The following is a 12,215-nucleotide window of genomic DNA, read 5'->3' as shown; positions in this document are numbered from 1 at the left end:
CCACCCGGGGGGGACGGGGACGTGCGGGCCTCTAGATGCTCTGGCCTACAACTCCCATCGGCCCTGGCCAGCACAGCCAATAGCGAGGGCTGATGGGAGTCGTAGGCCAAAGGAGTGGAGGGCCACGAGCTGCCCTCCTCTGCTGTAAGGAATGGCAGGTCGGGGGGGGAGTCAGAAACTCAGATGAAGCTGCGACGAAGAAAAAAGGCGGAGCGCCACAGAAATCCGGGGGCCCGGAGGCCCCTCATCTTGTGCGGCGCTCTTGCCCCGCATATGTCAGCGTGCAATTGGATCCCGGAAATGAAGGTTACCTTGAAGCCTTATCGTTGTCTATCTCCGCGACGTAAAGACGCGCGACGTTTCCTGACGTGCGCAGTGGAGTCGCGGCAGTGGCGCAAGGCGTGACGGGAGTTGTAGTCTGAAGGGCGTGACGAGGCCGGACTCGCCCCCTTTCGGCTCTTAGTAATAGAAAATGAATGATGGCGTGAGGGAGGGGGACCACAGACAGCTGGCGCTGGTCACGTGATCCTCCCGTCCTCCGCGTTTCTCCTTTTCCGCGGGGCGGCCTCTGTTTCCACTTCCGGGACTAAGCTGAACTGGGTCGCCACCCATAGAGATAAGCTGTCAGAGCCGCCACACGTCAACGATAAGCCGAGACTTTATGGACACTAAAATATGCCTCAAATATGTTGCTTGCATTGAATAACTTATATAAAATATACAGAACTTAGGATGCAAGTGGTCATGTGGGTACAAAATAAATGGACGGGATTCTCCGCGGCCTACACAGGAGAGAGGGATTCCGGCACGGAGACGCGTGAGCCTAGAGCGACGCTGGCGAAGACGGGGGCTCCCGCAGGGCGGGCTCGCCGAGGCTTCCCGGAAGTTCCGGCCGGGCGCCGCTCCGCCTGCTCCGCTCTATGGCGCCGGCGGCGGGGACGTTGATGGCGGCGGCGGCGGCATGGCGGGCGGCGGCGGCTCGGCTCCGGGCGACGCGGGCGGGCTCCTGCAGCAGATCCTGAGCCTGCGCCTGGTGCCGCGCCCGGGCAACGTCACCGGAGCCGCCTGCCCCACCGCGCTCTGCCACTTCCCAGGTAGGGCGCCGGCGAGGGGGCTCTGCGCTCTGCACATGCTCGCATCGCCTCCCGCCAGATCCCACTTGTGAGAGGGGCGCTGGCGTGAAGAAGCGAAGTGGAGGCCGGTTGCTGAGCCGGGTGGACTAATGGCCGCAGCCTCCTGCGGGACGACGGGAGTTGCAGTCCCAACTCCTCTGGCGGGCACCAGCTGGGGCAGCCCGGCTCGGGAGAAACCAGCTGCTTGGGACTACAACTCCCAGGGTTCCTGACTAGTGGCCATGCTGGCTGAGGTTGATGGGAGGTGTAGTCCGAGACATCTGGAGGGCACCAGGTTGGGGAAGGCTGGCCTAAATGGCTGGATGCCTGGAATGGTCACCGTCGCTGCTGCATAAAGGCCTTTAGTTTCTGCTGGCCTTTGGCCTCGTTTTATTTTACCTGGGGTCCATGTATGCGATTACTACTTTTTATCTGCTGCTCCTGTTTTTGTTTTCACATTGGCTGATTGGCTGTAAAATTTGGGCATAAGCTGCCTAGGATGTTTCTGTTGTCACAGAAAGGCAGGATATAAATTATTATTATTATTATTATTATTGGGAGTGTAAGAGTAAAAATAATAACGATAAGCCAGGAGAAGTGAAGAAGGAAGTGGGAGATTTTTGTTACAATACAATTTGTATCGTTACTCTTTAAAATGTTGTAACACTCTTCATTGTTTTTACTGTGGAAAGTTGCACTTTGTACTCACTCGGGTCAAAGTAGACAAAGCACTAAAAAGCAGCTAATACAATTATATTCAAAGGCCATTTTTGCCAGGCAGGTGCTGTCTTCCAACACCCCCATAATCTAGGAATTAGGGCATCATTGGAGCTCCTTGCAGTGCCAACAGTGACTAGCCTCTGCATCTTTCAGGATGCAATCCTATGCATGTTTAGACAGAAAAAAGTCCTACAACTCCCGGCATTTCCCAGCCAGCATGTCTAAACATGCATCTGTCTAAACATGCATAGGATTACGCCCTTAGTGTTTCTTTTGCATGTTGTGTGGTTGAGCCCTTGCATTCCAGTTTGGTTCTTCCAGGGCTGCAATCCTCCTTCACACACTTACCTAGGAGTATGACTTATTTCCAAGTAGACCTGCTCAGGATCAGACTGCATATCCCAACTCCCAGGATGGTAGTGTTTTCGGAGGGCATGGACTTGAGATTGTTTAACCTGTATTTGTTTTGAATTCTAAACAAGATAACCTAACCTTCTTTTGCAGGCGCTAGACCTTAGAAATGGTCTTTCCCCTTGTTTCTAAAGCCTCAATGTAAACTGCTTTAAGTCCACTTTCATGGATTTGTGGCATAGATTTTTTTTTTTTAAGGGAGTAATGGCAGCTTTAAGGCAAGTTATATTGCATATTTAACACCTTGTCACACACTCAGGGTACTTTTAAAAAGTGGTCAACAGCATAATGCTATCCATGTTTACTCAGAAAAAAGTTCCACTGTGTTCAGTGGGGCTTACACCTAGGTAAGTGTGCATAGGATTCCAGCTTCAATCTGCAGTCCTTTGCAACATATCTGGGGAAAAGCCCTATTGAACTCAGTGGGACTTACTTACAAGCAAGCATGTTGTATAGGATCAGGCAGATGATCCTAGGTGGATTTTTCCATGATTACTCAGTGTTGAGAGGAAAACATTCTGTAGATGCTCAGAGGCACTTTGTTTTGATTGTTTGAAACATTTCATAGAATCATAGAATAGTAGGGTTGGAAGGGGCCTATAAGACCCTCGAGTCCAACCTCTGCTCAATGCAGGAATCCAAGTGAAAGCATCCCTGACAGGTGGCTGTCCAGCCTCGTCTTGAATGCCTCCGGTGTGCGAGAGCCCGCCACCTCCCTAGGGAATGGGTTCCATTCTTGTATTGCTCTAACAGTCAGGAAGTTGTTCCTGATGTTCAGCCAGAATCTGGCTTCCTATAACTTGAACCCATTATTTCGTGTCCTGCACTCCGGGATGAAGAGTGCATTTCTATTATGCCTTTCCAGACCATTGTCCAGGGAGGATAGTCCACCATTCTGATCTTGAAAACAGGTTCTGCAGCTGAGCCCCCCAAACCCTGGGACAGCAGCTGCATCTCCAGAGGAGTCTTCGTTGAACCAGGCCCTGCCCCAATTGGGATAGCTGGTCAGGCAAATTGTTCTGGTCAGGTGAACTGATTCTGTAGCCACCTGAAGCTGGAAGGCTTGCGGGTAGTGAAGGATCCGTGTGTGTCAGTGCCTCCTAAGAGCAGAGTCCTAGACACAGGAAATGGCAAAGGAGAGTAAGACAAAAGGGTGCTGCCTAGCGCTGGCTTGGGCAGGCCTCTGGTGGACCCATGTGATGCCAGTTGCAATTTATGCAAAGAATGTTGGGCCAGGTAGACCTTGGTTTGGTTGAGCAAGGCATGTTTTGTTCTTCAGCAAGAGGGCATGCTCGGGATCACTTCACGCAAATTATCTACACTCTGACAGAATTTCTCAATTCAGAGCATGTTGGTAGACCACAGGGATTCTGCAAAAGAAAAAAGAAAAGAGTTCTGGCATGTGTTGCTTAGAGTTGCTGCATCCCAAAATACAGGAAGGTAGACTTGTAATTTTAATTACTGTTTTTCAATGACTTACTGCCAAATTAAGTGTAGTGGTAAAAGCGTGAGTGCATTTAGCATGTCTACGGACTATTTTCCTAGATAACTGCAGTACAAAGGAAGGAACATTGAACCCTTAACTCCCATATCATGGTCCCAATAAAAATCTCCTCCCCCCACAAGCTGGCACTATCTTAGCAGGGAAGCCTGCATTTGTGCCTAGGGAAACCCCCCTCCCAGGATTAATACCAGCAGGCGGGCGGGAGGATTTTCATAGGTCAGCTCCTGTCCCTGTGCTCTGTCCTTCTGATTGCTAGACATTAAATCAGTGGTGCAGAACTCACAGGCCACATGGATGCCTGTTGTGTAGCCCCCATGTCCTGCTGCCAAATGTCCCTCCCTGTCAATTGGGGTCTCTGGAAGAGGGAGGAGGCTAAAACCTCCTCTCCCCCACTCCCCGCATGACCTTGAAGTGGATGGCATCGCTTCTTCTATGCCATGGTTTGACCCTTAGCATGTCAGAACCCCAATTCATGCTGCGTCATGACATAGTGGGGAGGGGGCTGTTGTCAGTGTTTGGAGTATAGGTGGTATTTTCCCACAAGGCAGTTTTAGGGCCACATCTAATCTCAGTTGCTTGTAATGCACTCCAGACATGCTCTGGCCTTGAATAGGCCCAAGTGCAGTGGGGGCTTGATCATCACTGGGGGTGCATCGGCCTCTGTGGGCCTGTTAGTCGAAGTGACCTGGGGCCCTGTCTCTCAGCCTCCTCTCCTCCCCTCCCTCCTCTCTCTCTCTCTCTCTCTCTCTCTCTCATATAACAGAAATGTGGTATGGCGTCTTCCTGTGGGCAGTGGTGTCCTCCCTCTTTTTCCACATTCCTGCTGGGCTGCTGGCACTCTTCACCCTCCGGCGGCACAAATATGGCAGGTTCATGTCGGTGAGCATCCTGCTGATGGGCATCATGGGGCCAATAGCCGCCGGGATCCTCACAAGTAGGTTGGCTGCTTGGAACGTGTACCTGCTTGCCATCTGGGATGCTGCTGGGGTGATCTCCTTCCTTGCACGCCCAGGAATGGTCAAAGCGACAGGCCGGCACTTTGTGGGTGCAAATGAATGTTGGGCAACCAGTGTAGCATCCTCAGTCTCATGTTTGCCTCTAGGGCGTAAAATATAGATGGGAGAGCATTTACAGCAGAGAAATGGCAGGCGGGGAGGTCTGTGCTCTTGATCCCCCAATGGCTGCTTGTCCACTACAAACCCACCCCCTGGCTACTTTTCACTCAACCCACCTCTGATACCAGATGTCTGTCAGGTGGCCAGCAGCAGTGAGCAGCGCAAAGGCTTAAGTGTTCCCCTCCCTCCCATCACTTCCCCTGCTCATTTTCCCATTGAGTGCCAGGTTCCAGTCTCTGAGAGCCAGAAGTGCAACCACCAGGCTCCCTGAGGATCTCCATCTCTGACTACCCTACACTGAGGGTTAAGGACCACAGATCGCTCTATGTCCATGTCCTGCCTTCTGATGTCCCTTTTGGGATTCATACTTGCCAGCATGCTGTAGTTGTTACTCCTAGGACTGGGACGATCCACGTTAACCCCCCCCCCGCCACCGCCTGTATCCAATGTTAGTTTTACTTAGAGTTGACCCATTGAAGTGGATGGGATTTAAGTTGTAGACTAACATTGGATACAATCCTCAGTCATGAAACTCACTGGGTGACCTTGGGCCCTTTACTCCCCTCTCTTGTTCTCTCTCTCCCTCCCTCTCTCAGCCTAACCTCTCCCAGGGTTGTTGGGAGGATAAAAAGGGAGCAGGGGACGGGGACGGGGACGGCATATGCTGCCCCAAGGTCCTTGGAGAAAGAGCAGAGTTTGAAAAATGTAAAAGTAAAAATGCTACACTAGTTTGATCCAGCTTGTTGATTTTATGTTTTTGACCACTGGCCTAAGCCATCGGAAAAGTTAATGGAACTGGATCTTCAGCTTTGATGTTGTGTATTATCATGTGAGACAATGAGTGATTAGCAACCAGCATGCGAAGATGGCTTTTTTCCTCCCTACCTGTACAGGTGCTGCGATTGCTGGTGTCTACAGAGCTGCTGGGAAAGAGATGATCCCTTTCGAGGCCCTGACGTTGGGAGTGGGACAGACATTCTGTGTGGTGATCATTTCCTTCTTACGGGTTTTAGCCACTCTTTAGCCTCACCTCAGCATTGGGAAGCCAACCGGGACGACGTGGCATAGTGCAGGATTCCGGGGCGAAGAGGTCAGCGGGCACGATCTGCTGGGGAGATCTGCTGTGGAAGCCCTATTGAAGGGAAAGTGAGACGAGGCTTGCTCAGGAGAACTTCCCAGTGGATTAAAGCAGATTTCCTCCCAACAGTCGTCTCTGGCAGTCTGGAGTGCCCGGAGTGTGCGAACAGAAAGCCAAAGATCCAGGAGAAAGCCGTTGCTGTACGCCCATGTCATTCTTACTCAGCCTTCCTTGACCTGGCGCCTTCCTGGGAGTTGTAGTCCAACCCATCTGAAGGGGGCCAGGTTGGGGAAGGCTGTTTTAGCTCTATCATGGTTGCTCTCTAACTGCATGAGAGGCAGAATAGCTGGATTGATTCTCTTATGGTCAAACAATATGAGGGAGGTGTGTGCATGTGTGTGAGACAGAGAGAGAGAGGTGGATGTAGAGGGAAGGTTTAAATATTGCTCGAGCACTGCCAGGCTCCTTGGCCTGGAAACATTCCCATCCTCCGTTGCTGTTGAACAAGCATTCAGTCTCTCTGGCTGAAACTGAAGCCAATTCTGTGTTTCTATTTTGTAACATTTTTGTAACCTTAAGTGCCAAGCTGGATGTTCCTCTTTTCTCTTAATTTTTTTTTTTTTTAATGGGGTGTGGGGAGTTTGAACTGAATGAACAAATGCGATACTGAGGCTGTCTTACATTCCCTGAAAATATCCTTGATGGATTCCATCCTAGGATGGTTCCACCGAAGAAACTTCACTGTTAAGTCTGATCCCTTGCAAGGGAGATGCACTTTAATGAACTTAAGCCCTTCCATGGGGAAGAATGTGGACCGGAAGCTGTAAAAGAGATCATGTCAGACTGCTCCTTCTGGCACGAAACATCTTGGATTCTAGTTCTGTGTTTGGGCTGCAGCGAAGGCTGAGTGAAACGGACAATTCTCCATTGCTACCTCATATACATGGGATGGGTTTGAAGTGCAGTTCCACTGAAACGTGCAGGTGGTCACTGTGTCCTTTGTTTGCAAGAAAAATGGAGCAAATGCTACAATAATTAGTCCCTAAACCCTGGGGCGCTGCTTCGTAAACAAGGCCCACTGTTTTTCGATTGTTCAGATTCTCTGTGAAGTATTTTGAACGCTTGTCCTGCGTGAGGAGTGTTGTGATCAACCGTTGTCTTAATCTTGTTTGTTGTAAAATTATATATATCTATATCAGGCCTGTATTTTTGATCGTGTGTGTGTGTAGGAGCACTAGGTGTCCTGCAGATGGATCTCCCCACTAAGGGCTTGGATCGCTTCTGGAGCCCCACAAGTGCCTGGGCAGCTTGCCCCTCCTCCGGGGACCAGTCTTGCAACCCTTATTGGCCTGTTGTCCTCCTTAAGTGCCACCCGGAGCAGATTCCTGACCCGCTCTCTGCGAAGTTAGAAATGCTGCCTCCAGAGGTTCCTGGTTCACCAGCCTGCCAGGAAAAGACAAATCCCTGATGTGTTCTCTCTTGAGACTACGACGGAGTCAATTGAGCTGTTTTGGGGGATGGGGAGATGTGGTGCAAGCCTCTCATGGGACTCTGCAGTCTCAAGGTGGAATCCATTGCTGACACCGTTGCTTTTGTTAATGGAACAGGGAGGGGGCGATTCATTTCCCCTCCCCTGCAGTCCACGATGTATCCTCAAAATCTGCTCTGGTGGGCTGGTGTACCCCCGGAGCAGATTTTGGGGGGAGCAGGAAGGAGAGAGCCCACTTGCACGACATTGGATTCCACCCTCTGAATACAAAAATGGGAATTAGTTGTTTTAAAATATCTCTGCTGTCTACATCCAGACATGGGGACTCTCCCACCCAGACTTGGCTCGAAACTCCCACGCGCGGAGGCTTTGTCGTGGGGTGCTTTGAAACAAACTTTCCCCACATGCATTCTGTGGTGAAGTTTCCCTAAATATTTAAATTGGCTCTACATATTGCTGTCCAATAGACTTTAAAAGATCAGACCCAACTTCCGCTTAGCAAAATGCATCTTTTTGTACAGCGCGCCCTCTCTGTTTTCTCCTGTTCAGCCACCAGTGCAGCCACACCATTTCTTCCTGTTCAGCCACCATTACAGAGCTGGGGTCCAGTGATCGGTCTGGCAACCATCCTCAAATAGGAAAAGCTCCAAACATTGTGAATGATTTAGGCTTAAAATGTGGCAGCAGAGAACTAGTTAGGAAGATTTATACGTGGCAATCAGGATGAATCTGTTGAGTGCGCCGTTTGCATCACGATATTTCCAACTGCTTGGCTGTGGCTTTCCATGCCTTAGGGTTGGTGGGGGACTTTATAGCTGTAACTTGTCACTTTTACCTTCCCCAGATTGGGAAAATGTTGTTACAGTATTTTTATTTTTCCTCTGACCTTCTGTTCTTTGATTTTGGTATTGCTTGATTTTGTAACTCCTTGTTGAGCCAAGAATGGGGTCAGGGGTAGTTCTCCTTCTCTTTTTCTTTCCTACACTCCCCCCTCCCCATGATCAAATCCGTTGTTTTTCCCCTAGGTGTTTCAGCCACAACCTGTGTGGGCATAAAAGTCGTTCCCCATCAGCTTAAGGCAGGGCTGGGCAACTTGTGGCCCTCCAGATGTTTTGGCTTACATCTCACGATCCTTCACTATTAGCTACGCTGGCTGGGGCTGCTGGGAGTTGTAAGCCAAAACATCTTGAGGCCACAAGTCACCCACCCCTGAGCAATGGGTGTAGCCAAGTAGCTTGTCAGTAAGTATAATTAGGGCACAATCCTGTGCATGTTTAGACAGAGAAAAGGCCTACAAGTCCCAGCATTCCCCAGCTAGCCATACTCGCTGGGGAATGCTGGGAGTTGCAGACCGTTTTTTCTGTCTAAACATGCATAGGATTGTGCCCTCAGATTTGTAGCCCCATGATGACAGGGAAGCAGCGGCCTTAGTAAAACCCGAGAAAGCTTCCAGGATCCCACTTTTTACCAGTTCAAATGAAATAGCAGGATAGCATATCCTGTTGCCAAAATACTTACCAAATGTTGACAGTTGCAGAAGGTAAACCTGTTGAATCATAGTGGGGCCGCAGAGAAGATCATTCCTGTGACTGCAAAGGTGCAGTTCACTGTTATGCACTCCTCCAAGGTGCGAGGTCCATTTAAGGGTGGCAGTTCAAAGAACCCTTCTCTGCAATGATCTCCACCCAGGAACTGTGAATATGAGCCCTTCTTGCATGAGATGGAGAGAAGGGACAGTGGCCGTATCTAGGTGGTTTCTCAAGCTTTGTATTCCACTATCTGCTGCTGCAAATGTGAACAAAACTTTGTATGCAAGGATAACAGGACTGCTGCTGACCAGTTTTTGTTTTTCTACTGACACTGCTGATTCCAGCGTTGGTATTTTCGCTAATAAAATCCCTACTGATCCTTGTGAACAAAGAGTGGTTTGTCTTCTGTAGCTGGAGAACCTGTTCATAGCCCAAAGGCTACACCAGGGGCGTTGAATCTCTTTCAGCCCAAGCGCCAAATTCAGTTTTGGGCGGCCGCACTCACGTGGTGGACAAGGCTGAAGCCAAAAGGGCTGGGGCCACCCCCCCCCAAATACAAGCATATTTAGCTCAAGAGAGGCAGCGTGGTGGAGTGGTTAGAGTGTTGGACTGGGACTCCGGAGATCCGAGTTTTAGTTCCAGTCCCCAATCGGCTGTGAAGCTCGCTGGGTGACTTTGGGCCAATCACAGACTGTCAGCCTAACCTACCTCACAGGGTTGTTGTGAGGATGAAATGGAGAGGACTATGTAAGCCCCCATGGGTTCCTTGCAAAGGAAAAAAAGATGGGATAGAAATGTAATAAATAAATATAAATAAAGCGCTCCCTCCCAGTAACTAAGCCTCAGGAGGGGCACTTCTGCCTTTTAGAATGAGGAGAAACCCTGCCTCAAACCTGGGAAACCACCAAATGATGGCTGTTTAGGGGGAAAGGGGGTGGGGCCAGAAGGAGAGCGGCCCTCTGGGGAATCCTGGGGAGGGACATATTTCGCTCAGGGGGCTGAGGTCCTTCACCCCTGCGTTACCATAGCAGTAACTGGAAAGTCTCTTATCAGAGCATCTCAGCTGCGCCCAGGTTGAACCCAGTGGAGGACGGTGGCTCTGATGTCAGTGGGCCAGGTGAATCTGCTCGGGGTTTCCGTCAGAACTTGAAAGAAGCTCTCCAAGGTGGCTCTGATGTCACTGAAACCTGGAGTGGGTTCACTGCCCCACTGACATCAGAGCCACCAGCCCTCCAATGTTTGTACCTCTGCCTAAGGGGTCTTCTGAAGGTTGTACATCCAGAGTCTCCTTAATTTCCACGATCCTTCTTCTGACTCTTTCCTCAGGCAGCACTCAGTATGCTCACATGGTGCCAGACACTGGAGTACAAGGACGGCGGCATCCTGTGTGCTGCGGTCCACCCAGGCTGGGTGAAAACAGAATTGGGGATAGACGAGGTACCATCCAAGAAAGATTTGCGGTTAGAACAAATGTGGGATGGGACAAGGAGCACAACGTACAGGGCCATGTACTAGAGCACGGGTGCTGAACGTCAGGCCCATGGACCAAATCCAGCCTGCCTGGGGCCCCAGTCTGGCCCTCCGGAGTTCCCCAGAGCGCCACACCCCTTTCCCCTAACCGCCAGTCCTTGAAATGCGTCTCCTGAGGTTTTGTTCCTGGCAGTAAGAGCTTTAAGCTAAATTACATCAGCATTTTTGGTATTTTGGCCCTGCCCCCTTCTGCCCTTGGCTCCGCTCATCACTCCATTGCAGCCCCCAAGAGCCTCGAAACGGAATTTGGCCCTCGGGCTGAAAGAGGTTCAATGCCCCTGTGCTAGAGAGGGGCTTGGCAGCATTGCTTGAATCGGTATGTGAGATTCAGCCTTCTTCAGCCAAGTGGCCAGAAAGGCGCTGATTAGGGCCTCTCCCATCCGCACATGACCCATATGCTTGCATCCATCATACTCCGTCCACGTGGGCCCCCCATCTCTGTAATCTACATAGCCTATTCCTTGGCAAGGCAAGGGTGCTTCCAGACAGAGGGCCCCTAGCACCTCCAGTCAAAAGATGTGGTGCAGCTATTCCACCCTTTCCTCCTTAATGGATCTTTTGTGGAAAGAAAAGGACAGAAATGGTGGGAACACACAGGAGGGCTACAAAAGGAGGGCAACATCTGGACCCCCATAACATTTCGTGAATGAGGCAGGGGGATAGCGAGATAAACACCTCCTCTGGAACTACCCCAGTGCCGGTTTTCTTATAAGTGGGATCTACTTATCCAGCCTTTTAGAAGGTTGGACCCTAGGCATCTTTTCTAGCCTTTGCTCCCAGTTCTTCTAACAGCTTTGCCCAACCTGGTGCCTTCCAGATGTGTATTGGAATACAACTCCCATAATCCGATAGCCAGCTTTGCTGTTTTATAACAGTTATTAAGTTCAATTTTTTTGCCACTTTCCCATAATTGTGCTTAAAGTGGCTCAGAAGAAGTAAACATCAACATCTAGATCAGAGGTGGGCAACTGCTACTGAATTTGCCAGTGCTGTAGCAGCAACACCCCCCCCCCGCGATTTTGCTATATATTATAGGTGCTTCTGCCCTTCAATGCCACTCAGTGTGTTTGGCAACAGCTGGTGCCTCCCCCAACCCATTCCACACACCCAAGTGGCCAGATTTTCTGTCCTCATGGCAGAACTTTTTTTCTTCTTTAAAAACAAAATCTTTGCCTAACGCAGGCAGAAGTGACAGTGAAGGGAAGCATGTGTTGAATCCCCAAGGCGCTTTCCAGCCTCTCTGAGGAGCAAAGCAGTCAAGCGGCAGATCAGCAGGGCAGACCTGCGCCCTGGTGAAGGAACCAGGAGGAGGCACAACGCAGGAACCCGCTAGCGGCTGAAGCCTGACAAATACATCTAGTGCTGCTTGGAAAAACAGCTGTTGGATCTTCCTTTGTGGGCAAGAGTGGCTGGAGGCAAAATCTGTCCCGGGTGACCGTGTGAGGACTGAGGGTTACTCCCAATTTGTGTAGTCCCAGCCCTGGTGGGAAAGGTGGGTAAGGTGGGTTAAAAGTACTGTGCGTGCCTCTAGCGGCAATCTTTACATCTCCGGTCCAGCATTAACGGTAGGCATGGTCAGGCACCTGTCAAGGGCCCACCCCCCAACAGGGACCCACTGACAAGAAGCCCTTGGACTTGCTCCTCCTTTTCACCACAGCAACCTGCTCGTTCACCTGCCTCTTGCTTTGGCCCAGACAAGAGTGGCGGTGAGCAGGAGAGGCCACTGC

The 12,215-nt window shown here is 50.6% G+C and overlaps 1 protein-coding gene across 2 annotated transcripts in view; it reads left to right on the top strand.

The window, feature by feature from the left end:
- The first annotated feature begins 920 nt into the window (after positions 1–920).
- TMEM170A (transmembrane protein 170A) overlaps positions 921–12,215 on the top strand; it is a 37,606-nt gene continuing 26,311 nt past the window's right edge. The window contains exons 1-3 of one of the 2 annotated variants that reach the window (XM_084812181.1): positions 921–1,094; positions 4,511–4,681; positions 5,756–5,847. In XM_084812181.1, the coding sequence (XP_084668307.1) occupies positions 962–1,094; positions 4,511–4,681; positions 5,756–5,847 (396 nt within the window). In that variant the 5' untranslated portion in view covers positions 921–961. Of the gene's footprint in view, positions 1,095–4,510; positions 4,682–5,755; positions 9,344–12,215 lie in introns of those variants that run through there. The other variant, XM_084812180.1, reaches the window with a different exon arrangement.

Source organism: Heloderma suspectum, chromosome 8 (genome assembly GCF_057233095.1).
Source record: "Heloderma suspectum isolate Gila_16-S chromosome 8, 16-S_ref, whole genome shotgun sequence".
In the NCBI taxonomy this organism is placed as follows: domain Eukaryota; kingdom Metazoa; phylum Chordata; class Lepidosauria; order Squamata; family Helodermatidae; genus Heloderma; species Heloderma suspectum.
This window is presented reverse-complemented; position numbering and strand designations above follow the sequence as displayed.